Below are 21,621 nucleotides of genomic sequence, written 5' to 3' on the forward strand. Positions count from 1 at the left end.
CACCGCTGTATTGCATGAAGTATCATGCTCTTGGTGCCATTGAAAATAGCAACATCTTACATATGAATTTATTTCATCTTTAGGAACCATTATCATTTCCACTCGTCAGTACATAACTCTAATACATTCATTAGATTGAAGCGGACATTTTTCCTATTGTTTTAAATTCAAAAAGAGAAGTGTAGCTTAAACTATTTAGATCCATATTTCTTTCACAACTAGGCAGGTTACCATTGATTTTCTCTTAATAGCTGGATATGACTGATAAGTAGGCTAATATCTCATATTAAGAAAACAAAGCGAATACATGATCAAAATTTCACGCCCTCGGGAATGGAGAGCTCACTAGGCTAGACAACCACCACCACCACGGCAACTTACGCCCATCAGTCTCCCAAGTTAACTGTGCATTTTACTCAGGAGCTTCAGGGCCAAGGCCTCCTGCTGAGCGAGGACATCACCATCCTTAACAGTGTCATCACCTTCATCGTCGCTATTGAAGTACCTCTTTTTGCCCTTTCTAACTACATCTTGGCCTCTGTCAGACTCCGAGCCGCTATCCTCCTCTGACTCGACTTCTGTCTCCTCCTGCCTCTTGCGCTTAAGCTTAAGCTTCTTCTGCAGCTTCTTCTCCCGCAAACTCTTCTTATGTTCAAGCTTATCCTCTTTGTCATGCTCCCGCATTTCTCTCAACATCTCAGAATACCGCTGGGAAACTGGAGCAACAGAGACAATACATAAATAAATATAAAGAGTTCACATCATTGACGCAAGACTATATGCAACATAGAAAAAGGGACAGAACAGACTTTTATCCTTGTGAACTATAGGTTCTGAAGCCACTTCTTCAGCTACAGATGCGAGAGGAGGGATGGCGTTGCCCTCATCATCATACTTGACCCTTGTTCCCACTGGCCTGTGCACGTTTATCTTCAGTTTCTTCTTTTTCAAGGGCTTTACAAGTCTGACATGGATAATTAGTTAGCATGACTTTAGCAAACAATACCTGGAATTAGATATTTGGTAGCCTGAAATTCATAGGGTAGAAAGAAGATGTCTCGTTTAGAAAATTGAGTTGCAGGCTACGTACTCGATGACTTTCTCTGGTTCTGTATTTGTATCTGTGCCAGGCTCCTTGGGACAGAGGACATCATCAAGTCCATCATCCATATTAGCATCTGCAGTGGGCTTCTTCTTTGGATAAAGGATGTCGTCATCTTCCTCACCCTTATTCAAATCACTGTTGACCTGTGGATTGATGATAACTTCAGGTTTGGAACTGGATGTCATCTTTTTCTTATCAAGATCCACCATATCCTTCTTTGACACATTCTTCTTGTGGCTTATGAAGCGAATGGTGGGGGTAACAGGCAGACCAAGTGAAGCAGCATATGCAGCAAACTGCTCTGCAGAGAACCTGCTCAGGTCGAACACCTTTTTGTCTTTCTGGAGATAGACTGACTTAAGATATGTAACAAAAGCCCTTTTACCCAATTGTTGCAGATTGGGAAATTTAACCAGCACCGAGGCTATATTCTGAGATATCTGCTCCAGCTGTTCTGCTTTTGGCTACATCAAAGCAATTATGACAATATGTGATACATTAAATAACGAACGCATTAGATGAAGCAGTTTAGATGAAAAGCACTAGTTGAGTAGTTATGTGGTACAAACTGTCAAGTTCCTGTAAATCGATCCAAAATCATTCTAATAGCTTGTCTTAGTGTGTACCGGCAACTCCGCCTATGCTGACTGGAAGACTCTCTCTCCTGAGTCGTCTCAGCATAGCCGGTCCCAAGCCCGGATAAAGGAGGAGGGTTGCGTTAGGTATTGGCAAACCAGCATAAAAATAGCCACTCTAATGGATTTGAAATCCACAAGAAACTCGTTGGGGCGTAACCCTCTTAGCGACGCGCTACATCGGAACCCGGGTGTGGTGATAAATGAGCAAGGGCCGGGTCGCTATCCCCCCAAGGGCGCGTTGTATCATGACCTGGGTACGATGATAAGTGAGCAAGGGTCGGGTCGTCACCTGAATGGCGCGCTACATCTATTTCCGGGTGTAGTGAAAAATGAGTAAGGGTCTTCGCACTTCCCTCGACGGGTGCGAAGGGTAAAGAAGCTAGCCGAGCCAATTAGAATTCGTATAGATAGCTGGAACGTAGGGTCCCTGACGGGTAAGTTGCGAGAGCTAGTTGATGTAGCAATTAGGAGGCGTGTAAATATTCTATGCGTTCAGGAGACTAAATGGAAGGGCCAGAAGGCGAAGGAGGTTGAGGATACTGGCTTCAAGCTTTGGTACACGGGAGCAACTCCGGGTAGGAATGGTGTAGGCATCTTGATTGAGAGGAGCCTTAAGGATGGAGTCGTAGAGGTTAGAAGGCAAGACGACCGGATTATCCTAATCCGATTGGTAGTTGGAGATTCGGTTTTGAATGTGATCAGTGCCTATGCCCCTCAGGTAGGCCTTAGTGAGAGCATCAAGATGCAGTTCTGGGAAGATCTAGATAGCATGGTTAGTACCGTGCCTACCAGCGAGAAACTCTTCATAGGAGGAGATCTCAACGGCCATGTGGGTGCGACTAATGTAGGGTTCGAGCGAGTGCACGGGGGTTTTGGGTACGGTAGCAGGAGTTAAGAGGGGGAGGATGTGTTGAACTTCGCGTTAGCCTACGACTTGTTGATAGCGAATACCGTGTTTAAGAAGAGAGAATCCCATCTTGTGATGTTTCGTAGTGGACAATACTCGAGTCAGATCGACTTTATCCTTACTAGGAGGGAGGATAGACGTGATTGCTTAGATTGTAAGGTGATACCTGGGGAGTGTGTTGTCCCTCAACACAAGCTTGTGGTGGCGGACTTTCGTCTTCGGGTACGTGTCCACCGGGACAAACGTGCCAAGATTGCAAGAACAAAGTGGTGGAAGCTTAGAGGGGAAACGGCACAAGCGTTTAAGGAAAGAATGCTAGGTGAGGGGCCTTGGGAAGAAGGAGAAGACGCAGATGACATGTGGCTAAAGATGGCAACATGTGTTCGGAAGGTGGCCTCAGAGGTGTTTGGCGTGAGTAGGGGAGGCAAACAGGAGGGGAAAGACACCTGGTGGTGGAATGACGAGGTGCAAAGGGCTATTAAGGAGGAGTGTTTCAAGCGCCTCCACCTTGACAAGAGTGAAGCCAACATCGAGGGCTATAAATTAGCGAAGAGGGTTGCAAAGCGAGCTGTGAATGTAGCAAAGGGTAAGGCGTATGATGACCTGTATCAGCGGCTAGGCACGAAAGAAGGGGAGAAGTACATTTATAGGATGGCTAGGATCCGCGAGCGGAAGACAAGGGACATCAACCAAATCAAATGCATTAAGGATGGGACAGATCGACTGCTAGTGAAAGATGAGGAGATCATGGATAGATGGAGAGAGTACTTCGACAAGTTGTTTAATGGGGAGAGTGAGGGTCCTACCCTTGAGTTAGATGACTCTTTTGACGATACCAACAGACGTTTTGTGAGGAGAATTCAGGAGGTAGAGATCGGGGAGGCTTTGATGAGGATGAAGGGAGGTAAATCGATGGGCCCTGATGGTATCCCCATTGAGGTGTGGAGATGCCTAGGAGATAGATCAATAGTATGGTTAACTAAGCTTTTTAATCTCATTTTTCGGTCAAACAAGATGCTGGAAGAATAGAGGAGAAGTATATTAGTACCTATCTTCAAAAATAAGGGTGATGTTCAAAATTGTACTAACTACCATGAGATTAAGCTGATGAGCCATACGATGAAGCTTTGGGAGAGGGTTATCGAGCATCGCCTAAGAAGAGTGACAAGTGTGACTCAAAACCAATTTGGGTTCATGCCTGGAAGGTCAACCATGGAGACGATTTTCTTAATACGACAATTGATGGAGAGATATAGGGAACAGAAGGACTTGCACATGGTCTTCATTGACCTTGAGAAGGCATATGACAAAGTACCGAGAAATGTCATGTGGTGGGCCTTGGAGAAGCACAAAGTCCCAACTAAGTACATTACCCTCATTAAGGATATGTACAAGGATGCGACGACGTTTGTCCGGACATGTGATGGCAACACCACTGACTTTCCTATTAACATAGGCCTACACCAGGGGTCAGCATTGAGCCCTTATTTATTTGCTTTAGTGATGGATGAGGTCACAAGAGATATACAAGGTGAGATCCCTTGGTGTATGCTCTTTGCTAATGATGTGGTGCTAGTTGACGAGAGCAGGGCAGGGGTTAATAGAAAGTTAGAGCTGTGGAGACGCACGTTAGAGTCGAAAGGGTTCAGACTTAGTAGGACCAAGACCGAGTACATGATGTGCGATTTCAACGCGACTAGACATGAGGGGGGAGACGTTAGTCTAGATGGACAAGTGGTGGTCCAGAAGGATACTTTTCGGTATTTAGGATCGGTGCTACAAAAGGATGGCGACATTGATGAAGATGTTAGGCATAGAATTTCAGCTGGCTGGTTGAAATGGCGGCAAGCTTCTGGCATCCTTTGTGATAAGAGGGTGCCACAAAAGCTAAAAGGCAAATTCTATAGGACAACAATTCGTCCGGCGATGCTATACGATGCTGAATGTTGGCCTACAAAAAGGCGACATGCCCAGCAACTGAGTGTAGCAGAGATGCGGATGTTGCGGTGGTTTTGCGGGCACACAAGGAGGGATAGAGTCCGGAACGAAGTTATTCGGGATAGGGTCGGAGTGGCACCAATTGAGGAGAAACTTACCCAGCATCGGCTGAGATGGTTTGGACATGTCCAACGAAGGCTTCCTGAGGCGCCGGTGCGTAATGGGGTTCTTGAGCGGGTCGATAATGTAGAGGGGTAGAGGTAGACCTAAACTGACGTGGGATGAGTCGGTTAAGAGAGACCTTAAGGATTGAAATATCTCTAAAGAGATAGCTTTGGATAGGAGCGCTTGGAGACTATCTATCAATGTGCCTGAACCTTGAACTTATTTCTTTCGGGTTTCATCTCTAGCCTACCCCAACTTACTTGGGAAAAAAGGCTATGTTGTTGTTGTTGTCGTCGTCTTAGTGTGTACCGGCATAGATCAACCATAATCAGTTAAGCACTCAAAACATAAAATATTCATGCTAACCTTTCGTATATGTATAGGTATTTTGCTTTCAGTGGCCTTCAATTTTTCAAGCATTGCTTCTTCCTCAGGACAAAGGAACATAAGTGATTTCCCTTTCTTATTGTAACGAGCTGTACGGCCAACTCTATGGATGTAATTATCAATGCTTTCTGGGCAATCAACCTGCAAATGCACTAAACAGGTTACAGCATGAAAAATACAGGAAAAATAATAGTTCTCAAAGTAGTGGCATACCTGTACCACCCAATCCACATTCTGTATATCCAGTCCTCTGGAGGTTATATCAGTCGAGAACAGAACTGAAGTAGATTCATTGAAATCTGCAACTATGGCCTGCTGTACTACATGTGTCATCCGTCCATGCATACATTTCAAAGGAATACCAGGACGAAGTTTCTTAAAAATTTCAAAAACAAATTTAACCTGCAGAAGTCCAATATTGGAAGAAATTAACAACATTTACGTGTAGATCAATGTAACTAAGCAACACAGTGTACTTTTCAGAGGAATAATAAATGATTACCTGTTTGACACTAGATAAGAAGACTATCGTCTTTGAATTTAGATGCCTTTTAATGAAGCTCCAGAGCATATTTAGCTTCTGCTCTAGAGGTACAATCATGGCATACTGCTCAAGAGTATCCGGGGTGGCTGTTTTAGCTTCCTCATGCACACTTATATATTCAGGATCCCTTAGGCTAACCCTTGCAAGGTCCTTAACTGATTTTGTTTGTGTAGCAGAAAACAGTAAAGTCTGTCTAACTTTGGGAATCTGAGAAATGATAGCATCAACCTGACTTTTGAAACCATGATCAAGAATTTGATCTGCCTCATCAAGCACCAATATCTGTTTTCCACAGGAAAAAAAAGGAACACTTCAGATTATCTAAATCTCCAAATTTGGCATTCACTATTATCATAGAACAAGATATGCCTGTTGACCTGGAGCTGTGAGCAGTCGAAATTGGGAGTTTCATTGAAGTGCTGGACTAACCGCCCAGGTGTGCACACTAAGATATTCAAGCTGTTCACACGTTCCTTCTCCATCTCGATACCTTTGCGCTTACCAACAATAACACCAGCACTGAAGCCATGCAACTTCCCCACCTTGTTCATCACAGCATAAATTTGCCCAGCCAAATCGTTTGTGGGGCAAAGAATAATGCAGCCCACACCATCCTCTGGACCCCATCTCTCTCTATACAGCTTCTCTATAACCTGCAAAAAGAATGAATGTGATGAGGTAAAGCTGACAAGGAATCCTAGCTGCTATGGTCAATCACACTTTGCTGTAGGGGGCTATGGACATGCAAATATGATGAATTGGACAGGCGAGGTGTAAGTGTAACAAGCAGCAATTTACAGGGAACAATTCAGAATTCTCAGAGATAAAGTTAAAATTCCGATCGCAATTCATAGTCCTAGGGCCGTTCTTCCTTCTGCGTCCCCAACACCCAAATTTTAGGTGGCAGATAAGCAGCAGCGTGGGCTTTACCGGGATGACGAAGGCCAGGGTCTTCCCGGAGCCGGTCTTGGCCGCGCCGAGGACGTCCCGGCCGCAGAGAGCGTGCGGCAGGGCGGCGCGCTGGATCTCGCTCATCTTCGTGAAACCCTCCTTCCGCAGCGCATCCTTGGTCATCTGCGACAGCGGCAACTCGTCAAACAGCGTGCACGCGCTGTACCCCGGGTGCTCCCCGACAGCCGGAGGCGACGGGCCCGCTCCGGCGGATTTCGAGGGCGGCGGGGCCTTGGTGCCCGGAAGGGGCTTGCCGGCTTCGATCCATTCGTTGAGGAGACGGATCTCGTCGGCCTCCTCGAGGCGGGTCTGCTTCGCCGCACCGCGGCGGCGCTGCGGGCGGCGCATGGCGCTAGGGTTTAGAGCTCTGCGGGAAGGAGGGGGTGAAGGTTTTAGGAGTGCGGCTCTGGTGCTAGGGTTTGGGGATTTTAACTTTATATTATAACAATCGACATCTTCTATTATTTTTGTAAATATAAAATCAGCACGGGAGAGAAAATCTTTACATTTTTATCATTTTTACTCACATGGCTGCCAACGCGTCACTCCAGCTCGGCTCCAAAGTCAGCATATGCCCCCTGCGCGCGGTCCCGGACATGATTTGTTCGGCCCGCGGGCCCAGATCCAGCCCACACCACTCCTCTCCTCCGCAACCTCCGCTCGCAGCGCCGCCGCCGCCGGCGGCACAGCAGCCCCGCCATCCGCGGCCGTCGTGCCGTGCCTCAATGTCGCTGCCATCGAAGCGCTGTACCCCAAGTACCCGCACGCGGCCGGCCCCGGCGATGATGGCGGCGGCACGTGCGCCATCTGCCTCGGCGAGTTCGCAAGCGGCGACGCGCTGCGCCGCGGCCCCGGGTGCGGGCACCGCTTCACGCATGCTGTGCCGCGCGGTGGCTCCGAGTGAGCGCCACCTGCCCCGTGTGCCGCGACTCCCCCGTCGCCACGCTGCTCGCGGAGGCCGCCGTGCCCCTTGCCGCCCACGCACGGTGACGCAACATGCACGTGTGCTTGATGCTGTTGCGTTCGACCGGTCGACCCTAGAGCTGATTCCCATATCACCAATCCGACTCCGACTTGCGGCCGAGCTGGAATCCAATCGACGACGTCGCCGGTGCAGTGTCATCCTCGTCGGTGCACGTGGGCGCTCAGCCCCAGATGTGCTCGGAAGGGACGCGAACGGCAGCTTCCGCCGATGGTGTCGGCCGCGACCCCTGTTCGACAACTTTCTCCGCCTCGCGGACGCGCTCGCATCGCTCCAGGCCGAGACGCGCACCGTGCGGCGATGCGGCGACGCCACCAGCCTCATGTAACATCCCAAAATTTACTAAATTAAATCATACGCTAAATATTTTCAAAAATTATTTTTTTCATCGTTGAGCTCAAACCCTAGTTCCTCCCCAGAGCTTTCCGCCGTCCCGGCACCCGACTTCATTTATTGTTCCACCCTTTTTTCCGCTGACCGTACTTCTCTCTTTTTCCTCGCCGTTGTCATATCCCGCGCCCCCGAACGCCGGTCGGCCACGCGCGACCGATCGCCGTGGTCGGCACCGACGCGTCTCCCCCTTTTCTCTTTTCCCTCTCCCCTTTTTATTTCTCTTTCTCCCTTTTTCCCATTTTCTTTTCTTTTCTCCATTCTTCTTTTTCTTTTTCCCTTCCTCCCTTCCCTCTCTCTGCCCCGAGCACGGCTCGGCTCGGCTTGCCCGGCCCCTCCCTCCCCTGTCGCGCACGCCCGGCCACGCCGCCCCTCCTCCTCTCCCGTGCCGCCTGCCCCGAGCGCCGCTCCGCCGCGCCCTGCCGCTTCCCCGAGCGCGCGCCTCCCCTCCCGGCCGCGTGCACCCACACTGCCCCGCCCGCACGCGCACCAGCGCTGCGTCGCCTGGCCGCGCACACGCCGCTGCTCCCTGCCCCACCGTGTGCACGCGAACGCGCGCCTCGCCGTGCCCACGTGCGCGCCGCGCGCCGCTCGTCGCTGCCGCTCTGCTCGCCAGCCCCACGCACGCGCACGACCCGCCGTGCCGGTCCGCGCGCACGCAAAGCGCGTGCCCGGAACGCCGCCGCGCCGCCCGTTGCTGCACGTCGCCAGCCCCGCCGCGCCGCCCGCCAAGTGAGCTGTGCGCCTTCGCCTGTGCCGCCTCGCCGCGGGGGCGTGAGCCGAGGCCGACGTCGGCCACAGCAGCACCCACGTGCTCGGAGCACTGCACGCCGCTCCGCGACAACTCGACACGGCCGCCCGCCATTACTCCCGCCTGCATCGCTCGCCGGCCGACCTCCCCGTCGCGACCCATCCCCCACCGACCTATAGCGCCTATAAAGAGGCACCCGGCGTAGCTCGCCATCCGTACAGCCCTGCCCCCCAGCCATAGCTTCTCCTCCCTAGCGCCAGCGCCGCCGCCACGCATCACCAGAGCCACTCGCCCCTGCCCTTTTCCCCCTCGCTCCCGGCCGCCGCTGTGGCCCAGAACGGCCGAATCGGCCGCCGCCGACGCCTCCGGCTGCCTCCCCTGTTCTGGTCAGGAGGAGGGGGAAGAAGAAGGGCAAATATGCCCAGAACCCCTTCCCCTCTCTCCTAATTAATTAAGAGCCCTTCCACCCTTGGTTTTCTTTCAAATAAAACCCTGTCCTTTATGGTAATTACAAACAAAAACTCCACTACATAAACTTAATTATAAATAGGACCCTACTCTTTTCCCGAATGACCCAAACCTTTCCAGAAATTACAAACAGACCCCTGCCTTCTCGAGAATGATTACAACTAGGTCCCTGATTCCTATTCTAGCCCCTGAACCCTTGTAAAATCTATTATTTCGTGCACCAAACGAACTCTGATCGGCCCGAAACTTTACCACGCCTTTCTTAACCTAGTTTCGGCCAAGCTATTAGGAAACCACATGAAAACATTACTCCAAACTCTGTATCTTAATCATTCCCGATTCGAGCTCAACGATAAAACTTTTATTTCTTTTTCTTGATTGTGTGTTTGTTTATACGTGTCGTAGACCACGGTGTGAACGAAGGAGAGCCTGTTGACGAGCAGTACTGTGAGCCCATGAACGAGGACCAGCTTCGCGACCCCGAGCCCGAAGGATAGTGCTTCGACCAGGATCTCCCCGAAGGCTTCGAAGACGGCAAGTTCAATCCCATCCTTTGTGCATGCTTTTGTCCTAGTTTTTATAATCACAACCCATTGGCCAGTTTTACAAAATTGCATATGTTTTGCTTGCATAAAAACACGGTTGGATAGCCACCCCTTGATTGGTGATAACCATTCCTTGACCACCTAGATTAATGTCTGATTTTGCTTGGACGTTAATCGATACTAGAACACTTAGGACCTGCTACTTTATACAACTTGTTTTATAAAGAAAAGGTGTGTGTGGGAAGGGATAAAAGTGGATTTTCGAAAGATGAGTCTAGACGGGATGGATGACATTTCAGTGTGATTTGCCGTTTGGTGTGCTCGTGCCGGTGTGGCAGGGCAAGGAAGGGAGATATCCATCTTGTCACCCCTAAGGACCGAGTTGGTGTTACATCTCACCTAACTCCACTATCGTGCAAACCACCCGACCGTTGTATGGGCAACGGCTTAGCATAAATCCCACTAGTTAGTCTGATAGCCATCAGGAGAGCTGAGAGCAACGGGTGACTAAGGAAAAGGGATAAGCCCCGAGTGTCTTATGCCCGGTTAAACCTAGGTGAAAGGTCGATGACCCCTTGGTGCATCCCGTGATGGCTAGTCAGGTCTAGCTAAGGTGGGTAATGGCTTTGTTGGGATCTGCACCGACACTAAGGTGATCGAGTTGCGGTACCCCGCTTGTGGGTAAAGTTGCACACCTCTGCAGAGTTGAAACCTATTCGAATAGTCCGTGCCCACGATACTGGGCGAGTTATGGTGTGGTCTCACAACTAGTGTTTACCTTGGGATGAGTTGGCGTGAGTTGTTTTGGAAATGTGTCCGACAGTTGTGCCGTGTGCTACGGCGGATGAGGAGTCCGGTAGCAGTCTTAAAATTTGGATCCTGTGAGGATCAACCTTTGGTGTTACTCGGTGAAAGAAAACTGGTTTTGGAAAATGCTTTCTTTCAATTGAACCCTGCATAAAATATTGCTTTCCGCAAATCAAATCCTGGCCTTATCTTTGATTTACCATGTGCATGATATTCTGTTTAAACCCCCTCCGTGGGTGTGGTTGGACTTGCTGAGTACGCTTGTACTCACCCCATTCTTTATTTCTACAGAAGAAGATCCCGACTTTGTACCCGACGACGTTGAGTAGGGGTACCGTCCTGCACCCAGCCTTGCCTGTGGATTAGGGTCACCCGCAGGAGATACCGCATGGCGCAAGACTCTGAAGATTTTCTCTTTGTTTTTAATATCATTGCGTGTGTGTGGATTGTAATCCTCGCGATAGTGGCGTTTCTCTGCTCACTACCGCGTAGAGTTGTACGGTAATGAACCATCTTATGTAATAAATGTGTCATCAGCCTCCTGGGACTGATGTTTGTAACACATTTAAGTCTTCTCTTATGAGGGGACGCTTCAGGTGGTATCAGAGCCGTAGGTTGGCCGTAGGACGTGACCCTAGGAGCGAAACCCTTTTTCTGACCCTTTTTCACTAGGATTTTTCCTTCCTTGATCCTTCTTTCACACAAACACTCACCACTTGTTCTTGCCCTGTTCCAGATGACTGACAATGGATGGATCGGCGGAATCTGTCACGCAGAGCCCGGCCTTTCTAAGTTGTTGATGCTCAGCCTGGAACGCATCGGAGTTGTGGACCCACCAGAGTTTCTCTACCGGGAGTACGACTCCAAGGGCACTCTTCGGTGCGACCTGATGATCTTCGTGGCAAGGAGCACCCGCTACCCAGATGTGGACCCTTGGTTCATCTCCACCATTGGTTTCCGCTTCCCGGACATCTATCGAAAAGCCGCCCGAAAAGCCCTGCGACGCCTACGCGTGATCTATAGACATCACCTTCAGCGGACTCCTATGGGATTTTTCTCGCTGACTAAAGGAAGAGGACGCACATGGATTGCCCGGATGAGAGGACTTGGAAGAGAAGAAGACTTAGAAGACACGGTCTCTCACCTATCCATCTATCTCACCGGCCTGGATGAGCTCTACCGCGAACAAGCGGCACAACTGAAGCAACAAGTCCACAGAGCAGAGAAGGCAACCCAAGAGCTAGATGAACAACGGACAAGAGCCGTACACGCCGAATATTCCCTAGCCGCTCTCCAAGTCCAAATGCAAGAAAAAGAGGTAGAACTGGAAGAACATCAGGCAAGAGCCACACGCGCCGAGGAATCCCTAGCCGCCCTCCAAGCCCGAATGCGAGAGTACGAGGCTCACAGAGGAATAGGTGGATGAATAGAGGAAGAAGAAGAAGAACCCATGGAAACCCATTGGGATGTAGGTACTCAGACAGAAGAAGAACCCGAAGAAACCCATTGGGATAAAGGTACTCAGACCGAAGATGACGCGATGGATCAGTATCTTCCACTGAAGAAGCGCCATCTTAGGATCGAGGAAGAGTCCCCATGATAGGAGTAGCATCCCAAGCTAGAACCTTTGCCCTAATAATCGTGTAACCATGAAGTTTGTACCCCACCATGTTGTAATAATAAATATCACCTACTCCCTTTGTGTACCCCAAATAATTGTGCAAGTTTTTCACCTTATCTTTGTTTTCAGATGGCTGAGGAAGGATGGACCCAGGGCGACTGCCAAGCTGCACCTGGCTTCCCCAGTTTGTTGATCAATGCCCTGGAGAGCCTTGGCGTTATGGAACGCCCAAGGTACTACAGCAGAGAGTACGAGCATCATGGCACTCTCCGCTGCAGGGTGATCATAGTCATCGCCAGAAGTGATCGCTACCCCGACATCCAGTTATGGCGAGTGACCACTACGGGATTTAGGCACCAGGACACCTATCCCTTGGCCATCAGGAAGGCACTCCGTTACCTGTGCCGGATTTTCGAAGAACACCTAGCTCCCACGCCATTGAGGTTCTTTCCACCGGCCATCAGAACCCTAGTTTGGGAAGCACGCATGAGAAGTCTGGAACGGCGCCGCCATGAAGTGGACCCTCTGTACCAAGTGGCTACCTACCTAGCCGCCTTGGATCAGCTCTTTGACGAACAAGACAACATTCTGAGGGAGCAGACCCATCGAGCCGAGCAAGCAGAGCTCACGGTGAGACTGCAATAGGTACGAGTAGCCCAAGCCGAGGCAAGAGTCGTAGCCGTAGCCGCGGTCAGCAGTGAAGCAGTCGCTCAGGAGAGCCTCAGGCAAGCCCGAGACCGGCGTATGCAAGAATGGACCAGAAGCGGAACCCCGGTCCCGGCAATTGGGGAAGACCAAGTTCTACTCGGGACACCCGTTATAGGATGGGGACCACTCGTGATAACCCCACAAGCCCCACCCGAGAACCCTGGAGGATCTACCGCCACCGTCGTAAGAGAAGCTGTTGCGCAACCCCTGGAGAACGGAAACTTGGAAGACGGCGAGTCGTCTGTTCCCCTGGAAGCACGTTCCGCCCCAGAAGAAGGCTCGCCCTGCGAGTAGATTGACCGACACCATCCTAGTGTTGTACCCTCCCAGCTCCCTGGCTTGAGTTGTACCCTTAGTGTGAACCTGTACCCAGTCGTGTAGTACGCGTTTTAGTTTTGTCCTCGTGTTGTACCCTCCCTTGCAGTTATGAAGTGTTGTGCTTGTTGTTTGCCATGTTTGTATGCTTGTTAGTTGTGTGCTTTTCGGCAGAAGTTAGATTCTGCCTTTTCAAAAAAAAATATGATTTAAATAACTTAAACATCACTTAATCCTAAATCTCACAAAAACTCTACTCAATTTACTGATGGCTTCCCGAAGCATTACGAGGGCCTCCCGCATTCGGAACCCTCCAGTCACTGTTGTAGGAGTGCAGCCGAATGGACAGAACCCTCCTCAGGATGAACAAGAAGTGAGCCAGAACTGAGGAGAAAATCAAGAAGTGCCACTGCCACCACCACCACCCCTCGGGGACCTGGCACAAATAATCCACAATCAGACCCTCATCCTAGAAACACTGGCCAATGCGCTTGTCAATAGGCAGCCACGAGGACAAACCATGAATGATAAGCTGACGGCCTTCCTGAGGACCAAGCCGCCCACCTTTGCTGGATCTAGCAACCCTTTGGATGCAGATGACTGGCTGCGTGTGATCCAGAGGAAGCTTGAGCCATTCGAGTGCCAGAATAGAGATAAAGTTCTGCTGGCAGCACATCAACTCACCGGGTCTGCCTTAGCCTGGTGGGAGAATTACTGCGCTGCCGCCAAAGATGCCTCCACCATCACTTGGAATGAATTCGTGAAGGAGTTCCGCCACTACCATATCCCCTCGGCCACCATGAAGCGCAAGGCGGATGAATTCTGCGCACTACAGCAAGGAAGTATGACAGTGGAAGAGTATACACACCAGTTTATGGAGCTGGCTCGCTATGCACCAGAAGAAGTAAACGACGACGAGAAGAAGCAGGATATGTTCAAGAAAGGACTAAACCCAGAACTCAGGACCCTGCTCACCCCTCAGATCTATCCTGATTTCAACACTTTGATGAACAAGGCGATCCTCACAGAGAAGGCCAAGATTGATGAAAGAAAGGATAACAAGCGCAAGTTCCTGGAGAGCAAGTCCCGCCAGCAGGAACGTTTCCAGAGGCCCAGAAGCTTCAGCTACAACGCACCAAGGTCCCAAGCCCCAATGCAGTACAGAACTCAGTCTCAAGTGACAGGACCACGGGCCCCTAACACCCAGCCCAGAAGCCAGAACACCATGAGGGCCCCGCAAAGTAATGCAAGACAGGTCACCACCAACAATAGCAATGTGAGGGCCTGTTTCAACTGTCGTGAGACAGGACATTTCATCGCCGACTGCCCCTATGCCAAGAACAAGCCATCTACGTCAGCCTTCTCCAATACAGTGAATGGACCAAGGCCAGTCCTGTCAGGTGCCAACAGAGTGCCCATCCGCAACAACAGCAACGCCAACAACAACAGTCAGCAGATGAGGCAGCCCCAGCAGTCATTCGGACGAGCCCGCGTCAACCACATCAACGCACAGGAGGCTCAAGGAGCTCAGGGCGTAGTACTCGGTGAGTACCTAGTCAGCTCAGCCCTTGCAACAGTATTATTTGATTCTGGAGCATCACACTCATTCATATCCTCGAGTTTCGTGGAAAAGCACAAAATACCTACAGTACTACTAAAAACACCCCTAATAACCCGGACGCCTGGAGGTGACATCAAGTGCCAACTAGGTTGTCTACGGGTAAGAATCAATTTAAGTGGGGTAGAATTTTTAGCAGACTTAGTAGTACTAAAGTCCAAGGGAATAGATGTGATCTTTGGAATGGACTGGTTAAGTCGACACAATGGCCTCATAGGATGTACTGACAAGGTGGTACACCTCACGAACCCGGAAGGAGTCCGAGTGATCTGTCATACCCGGGAGAGTGGATCGAACCCGATGGTGTTTAGCATGGAAGCCAAGTCCTTAGAAGAAGTCCCAGTGGTGAATGAATACCCAGATGTCTTTCCTGAAGAACTTCCCGGTATGCCACCGGATAGGGATGTAGAGTTTGTTATTGACCTTGTCCCTGAAACCGCCCCTATAGCCAAGAGACCCTATAGGATGGCAGCCTCCGAGTTGGCAGAATTAAAGAAACAACTAGAGGAACTACAACGAATTGGCTTCATCAGGCCAAGTTCGTCTCCTTGGGGAGCCCCGGTTTTATTTGTCAGGAAGAAGGATGGAAGTATGAGGCTGTGTGTGGATTACCGGGCACTAAACGAAGTCACTATCAAGAACAAGTACCCCCTCCCCAGGATCGATGACCTTTTTGATCAGTTGAAAGGGGCCAAGTACTTCTCCAAGATCGATCTGAGGTCCGGATATTTTCAGCTCAAGATTGGGGAAAGCGATATCCCGAAAACGGCCTTTGTCACCCGATACGGGCAGTTTGAGTTCACAGTGATGTCTTTTGGACTGACAAATGCACCGTCTTATTTCATTAACCTCATGAACAAGGTGTTTATGGACGAGTTAGATAAGTTTGTCGTAGTCTTCATCGATGACATACTTATTTACTCGAAGAGCATTCAGGAGCACGAGCAGCACTTGAGAGTAGTTTTGGAAAAGCTGAGAGTGCATAGGCTATACGCCAAATTCAGCAAGTGTGAGTTCTGGCTGGAGAAAGTAGCTTTCCTTGGTCATATTCTGACCGCAGAAGGAGTAGCAGTGGACCCAGAGAAGGTCGAAGCAGTCTCCAACTGGCATCAACCGACCAACGTCAGTGAGATCATAAGTTTTCTCGGATTAGCTGGGTATTATCGAAGATTCATTGAAGGATTTTCCAAGATAGCCCGGCCCATGATAGAGCTGCTCAAGAAGGAGAAGAAATTCACCTGGACAGAGTCATGTTAGAGGAGTTTTCAAGAATTAAAGAATAGGTTGACAACCGCCCCAGTGCTGACCCTACCGGACATTCATCGGGATTTTGTCATCTATTGTGATGCATCCCGACAAGGATTGAGTTGTGTACTCATGCAAGACGGGAAAGTCGTTGCATATGCTTCCCGCCAGCTCAGGCCTCATGAGCAGAATTATCCAACCCATGATCTGGAACTTGCAGCCGTAGTGCACGCTCTTAAAATTTGGAGGCATTACTTGATTGGAAATAAGTGCGAAATCTATACCGACCATAAGAGCCTGAAGTACATCTTCACCCAGCCGGATCTAAACCTAAGACAGAGAAGATGGCTGGAATTGGTTAAGGATTATAACTTGGAAATCCATTACCACCCGGGGAAAGCAAACGTAGTAACCAATGCCCTAAGTCGGAAATCCTATGGGCCCAAGGATGACCATTTACGAGAGGAAATGGCACGATTAAACATGCACATTGTCCCTCAAGGTTCCAGCCAAGTGCTGAACGTTCAATCCACACTAGAAGACAGAATCAGAAAGGCACAAAGTTCGGACAAGGGGCTGATGGAAATCCGGAGGCAGACTGGAGAAAATAAGGCACCAGATTTTAGGGTGGATAATAGGGGAACCTTATGGTATAAAGATAGAATTTGTGTGCCCCAGAAAGGAGACTTCAGGCAAATAATCATGGATGAAGTTCACAACTCGGCATATTCCATTCACCCAAGATCCACCAAAATGTATATGGACTTAAAACAAAAATACTGGTGGAACGGGATGAAAGCGGATATTGCACGGTTTGTCGCCCGTTGTGATACTTGTCAAAGAATTAAGGCCAAACATCAGAAGCCAGCAGGGCTGTTGCAACCCCTACCCATCCTGGTTTGGAAGTGAGACGAGATAGGAATGGATTTTGTAGTGGGTTTACCCAGAACCCAGAAAGGACATGACTCCATATGGGTAATAGTGGACCGACTCACTAAAACGGCTCACTTCATACCCGTACGGACCAACTACGGTGGAGAAAAGCTAGCCAAGCTCTATGTGGAGAACATTGTGAAGTTGCATGGTGTGCCCAGCCGCATTGTTTCAGATAGAGGGACCCAGTTCACCTCTAGGTTTTGGAAGAGTCTGCATAAAGCCATGGGCACCAAGTTAGATTTCAGCTCCGCTTATCACCCACAGACAGACGGCCAGACAGAAAGGGTGAATCAGATTATGGAGGATATGTTGAGAGCATGTGTTCTCACCTATGGCAAGGATTGGGAACAGAGTTTACCTTATGCAGAATTTTCATACAACAACGGTTATCAAGCGAGTTTAGGCATGTCACCGTTCGAAGCTCTTTACGGGAGGAAGTGCAGAACTCCCCTAATGTGGTCAGAAGTTGGAGAACGGGCCCTAGTCGGACCTGCACTCATAAAGGAAGCCGAGGAAAGAGTAGCAGAAATCCGCGAGAAGTTGAAGGCCGCCCAGTCTCGACAGAAGAGCTACGCGGACAAGAAAAGACGGGAAATAAATTTCAACCCAGGAGACTTCGTCTATCTCAAGGTTTCACCCATTCGGGGAACTCGGAGATTTCAAGTGCAAGGAAAGTTGGCCCCTCGGTACATTGGACCGTACCGAGTTCTGAAGAAACTTGGAGCAGTAGCGTACCGTTTAGAGCTACCAGAAGAAATGTCAGACATACACCCAGTGTTTCATGTCTCGTAGTTGAGAAGGTGTTTAAAGGTACCCGAGACAGAACACGTGCCAATAGAAGCAATAGATCTATAGCCAGACTTGCGATATCAGGAAATACCGGTCAAGATTCTGGACACTGTCACAAGAAGGACAAGAAATTCTGAAGTACGAATTTGCAGAGTCCAGTGGAGCAGACACGGAGTTGAGGAAGCTACGTGGGAACGCGAAGACGCTATGAAGAAGGAGTTCCCCCATCTCTTTAGGAACCAGCCAAATCTCGAGGACGAGATTCATCTTAAGTGGGGTAGGTTTTGTAACATCCCAAAATCGCCGGTGCAGTGTCATCCTCGTCGGTGCACGTGGGCGCTCAGCCCCAGATGCGCTCGGAAGGGACGCGAACGGCAGCTTCCGCCGATGGTGTCGGCCGCGGCCCCTGCTCGACAACTTTCTCCGCCTCGCGGACGCGCTCGCATCGCTCCAGGCCAAGACGCGCACCGTGCGGCGATGCGGCGACGCCACCAGCCTCATGTAACATCCCAAAATTTACTAAATTAAATCATACGCTAAATATTTTCAAAAATCATTTTTTTCATCGTTGAGCTCAAACCCTAGTTCCTACCCAGAGCTTTCCGCCGTCCCGGCACCCGACTACATTTATCGTTCCACCCTTTTTCCACTGACCGTACTTCTCTCTTTTTCCTCGCCGCTGTCCCATCCCGCGCCACCTGAACGCCGGTCGGCCACGCGCGACCGATCGCCGCGGTCGGCGCCGACGCGTCTCCCCCTTTTCTCTTTTTCCTCTCCCCTTTTTCTTTCTCTTTCTCCCTTTTTCCCATTTTCTTTTCTTTTCTCCATTCTTCTTTTTCTTTTTCTTTTTCCCTTCCTCCCTTCCCTCTCTCTGCCCCGAGCACGGCTCGGCTCGGCCTGCCCGGCCCCTCCCTCCCCTGTCGCGCACGCCCGGCCACGCCGCCCCTCCTCCTCTCCCGTGCCGCCTGCCCCGAGCGCCGCTCAGCCGCGCCCTGCCGCTTCCCCGCACGCGCGCCTCCCCTCCCGGCCGCGTGCACCCACACTGCCCGGCCCGCACGCGCACTAGCGCTGCGTCGCCTGGCCGCGCACACGCCGCTGCTCCCTGCCCCACCGTGTGCACGCGAACGCGCGCCTCGCCGTGCCCACGTGCGCGCCGCGCGCCGCTCGTCTCTGCCACTCTGCTCGCCAGCCCCACGCACGCGCACGACCCGCCGTGCCGGTCCACGCGCACGCAAAGCGCGTGCCCGGAACGCCGCCGCGCCGCCCGTCGCTGCACGACACCAGCCCCGCCGCGCCGCCCGCCAAGTGAGCTGTGCGCCGTCGCCTGTGCCGCCTCGCCGCGGGGGCGTGAGCCGAGGCCGACGTCGGCCACAGCAGCACCCACGTGCCCGGAGCACTGCACGCCGCTCCGCGACAACTCGACACGGCCGCCCGCCATTACCCCGCCCGCATCGCTCGCCGGCCGACCTCCCCGTCGCGACCCATCCCCCACCGACCTATAGCGCCTATAAAGAGGCACCCGGCATAGCTCGCCATCCGCACAGCCCTGCCCCCCAGCCATAGCTTCTCCTCCCTAGCGCCAGCGCCGCCGCCACGCATCACCAGAGCCACCCGCCCCTGCCCTTTTCCCCCTCGCTCCCGGCCGCCGCTGTGGCCCAGAACGGCCGAATCGGCCGCCGCCGACGCCTCCGGCTGCCTCCCCTGTTCTGGTCAGGAGGAGGGGGAAGAAGAAGGGCAAAAATGCTCAGAACCCCTTCCCCTCTCTCCTAATTAATTAAGAGCCCTTCCACCCTTGGTTTTCTTTCAAATAAAACCCTGTCCTTTATGGTAATTACAAACAAAAACTCCACTACATAAACTTAATTATAAATAGGACCCTACTCTTTTCCCGAATGACCCAAACCTTTCCAGAAATTACAAACAGACCCCTGCCTTCTCGAGAATGATTACAACTAGGTCCCTGATTCCTGTTCTAGCCCCTGAACCCTTGTAAAATCTATTATTTCGTGCACCAAACGAACTCTGATCGGCCCGAAACTTTACCACGCCTTTCTTAACCTAGTTTCGGCCAAGCTATTAGGAAACCACATGAAAACATTACTCCAAACTCTGTATCTTAATCATTCCCGATTCGAGCTCAACGATAAAACTTTTATTTCTTTTTCTTGATTGTGTGTTTGTTTGTACGTGTCGTAGACCACGGTGTGAACGAAGGAGAGCCTGTTGACGAGCAGTACTGTGAGCCCATGAACGAGGACCAGCTTCGCGACCCCGAGCCCGAAGGATAGTGCTTCGACCAGGATCTCCCCGAAGGCTTCGAAGACGGCAAGTTCAATCCCATCCTTTGTGCATGCTTTTGTCCTAGTTTTTATAATCACAACCCATTGGCCAGTTTTACAAAATTGCATATGTTTTGCTTGCATGAAAACACGGTTGGATAGCCACCCCTTGATTGGTGATAACCATTCCTTGACCACCTAGATTAATGTCTGATTTTGCTTGGACGTTAATCGATACTAGAACACTTAGGACCTGCTACTTTATACAACTTGTTTTATAAAGAAAAGGTGTGTGTGGGAAGGGATAAAAGTGGATTTTCGAAAGATGAGTCTAGACGGGATGGATGGCATTTCAGTGTGATTTGCCGTTTGGTGTGCTCGTGCCGGTGTGACAGGGCAAGGAAGGGAGATATCCATCTTGTCACCCCTAAGGACCGAGTTGGTGTTACATCTCACCTAACTCCACTATCGTGCAAACCACCCGACCGTTGTATGGGCAACGGCTTAGCATAAATCCCACTAGTTAGTCTGATAGCCATCAGGAGAGCTGAGAGCAACGGGTGACTAAGGAAAAGGGATAAGCCCCGAGTGTCTTATGCCCGGTTAAACCTAGGTGAAAGGTCGATGACCCCTTGGTGCATCCCGTGATGGCTAGTCAGGTCTAGCTAAGGTGGGTAATGGCTTTGTTGGGATCTGCACCGACACTAAGGTGATCGAGTTGCGGTACCCCGCTTGTGGGTAAAGTTGCACACCTCTGCAGAGTTGAAACCTATTCGAATAGTCCGTGCCCACGGTACTGGGCGAGTTATGGTGTGGTCTCACAACTAGTGTTTACCTTGGGATGAGTTGGCGTGAGTTGTTTTGGAAATGTGTCCGACAGTTGTGCCGTGTGCTACGGCGGATGAGGAGTCCGGTAGCAGTCTTAAAATTTGGATCCTGTGAGGATCAACCTTTGGTGTTACTCGGTGAAAGAAAACTGGTTTTGGAAAATGCTTTCTTTCAATTGAACCCTGCATAAAATATTGCTTTCCGCAAATCAAATCCTGGCCTTATCTTTGATTTACCATGTGCATGATATTCTGTTTAAACCCCCTCCGTGGGTGTGGTTGGACTTGCTGAGTACGCTTGTACTCACCCCATTCTTTATTTCTACAGAAGAAGATCCCGACTTTGTACCCGACGACGTTGAGTAGGGGTACCGTCCTGCACCCAGCCTTGCCTGTGGATTAGGGTCACCCGCAGGAGATACCGCATGGCGCAAGACTCTGAAGATTTTCTCTTTGTTTTTAATATCGTTGCGTGTGTGTGGATTGTAATCGTCGCGATAGTGGCGTTTCTCTACTCACTAACGCATAGAGTTGTACGGTAATGAACCATCTGATGTAATAAATGTGTCATCAGCCTCCTGGGACTGATGTTTGTAACACATTTAAGTCTTCTCTTATGAGGGGACGCTTCACCTCACGTCCGCGTCGCGCACGCAGCGGCGCGCCGGACGGGACCTCCTGCACCTCGCGGCTGCCGTGCGCGCC

At 50.7% G+C, this 21,621-nt stretch overlaps 1 protein-coding gene and 1 pseudogene across 1 annotated transcript; one reads left to right on the forward strand and one right to left on the reverse strand.

The window, feature by feature from the left end:
• Nucleotides 1-130: 130 nt before the first annotated feature.
• LOC120689645 (DEAD-box ATP-dependent RNA helicase 32-like) lies at nucleotides 131-7,075 on the reverse strand. Its single transcript, XM_039972009.1, has 8 exons — nucleotides 6,615-7,075; nucleotides 6,062-6,337; nucleotides 5,643-5,966; nucleotides 5,354-5,542; nucleotides 5,120-5,281; nucleotides 1,091-1,569; nucleotides 810-964; nucleotides 131-716 (listed from the first exon to the last, which is right to left on the reverse strand). The coding sequence occupies exons 1-8, from the start codon at nucleotides 6,981-6,983 to the stop codon at nucleotides 400-402; spliced, it is 2,271 nt and encodes a 756-aa protein (XP_039827943.1). The 5' UTR covers nucleotides 6,984-7,075; the 3' UTR covers nucleotides 131-399.
• Nucleotides 7,076-7,206: 131 nt separating this feature from the next.
• Nucleotides 7,207-7,625, forward strand: LOC120695507 (annotated as a pseudogene).
• The last annotated feature ends 13,996 nt before the right edge of the window (nucleotides 7,626-21,621 follow it).

This window comes from Panicum virgatum, chromosome 2K (genome assembly GCF_016808335.1).
Source record: "Panicum virgatum strain AP13 chromosome 2K, P.virgatum_v5, whole genome shotgun sequence".
In the NCBI taxonomy this organism is placed as follows: domain Eukaryota; kingdom Viridiplantae; phylum Streptophyta; class Magnoliopsida; order Poales; family Poaceae; genus Panicum; species Panicum virgatum.

Coding starts and splice junctions, on each gene's coding strand:
- LOC120689645 (XM_039972009.1), bottom strand. CDS start 6,983: ATGCGCCGCCCGCAGCGCCGCCGCGGTGCGGCGAAGCAGACCCGCCTC. Junction 5,543..5,642: donor TCTTATCTAGTGTCAAACAG/GTAATCATTTAT, acceptor GGACTTCTGCAG/GTTAAATTTGTTTTTGAAAT. Junction 717..809: donor TATAGTTCACAAGGATAAAA/GTCTGTTCTGTC, acceptor CTGTTGCTCCAG/TTTCCCAGCGGTATTCTGAG.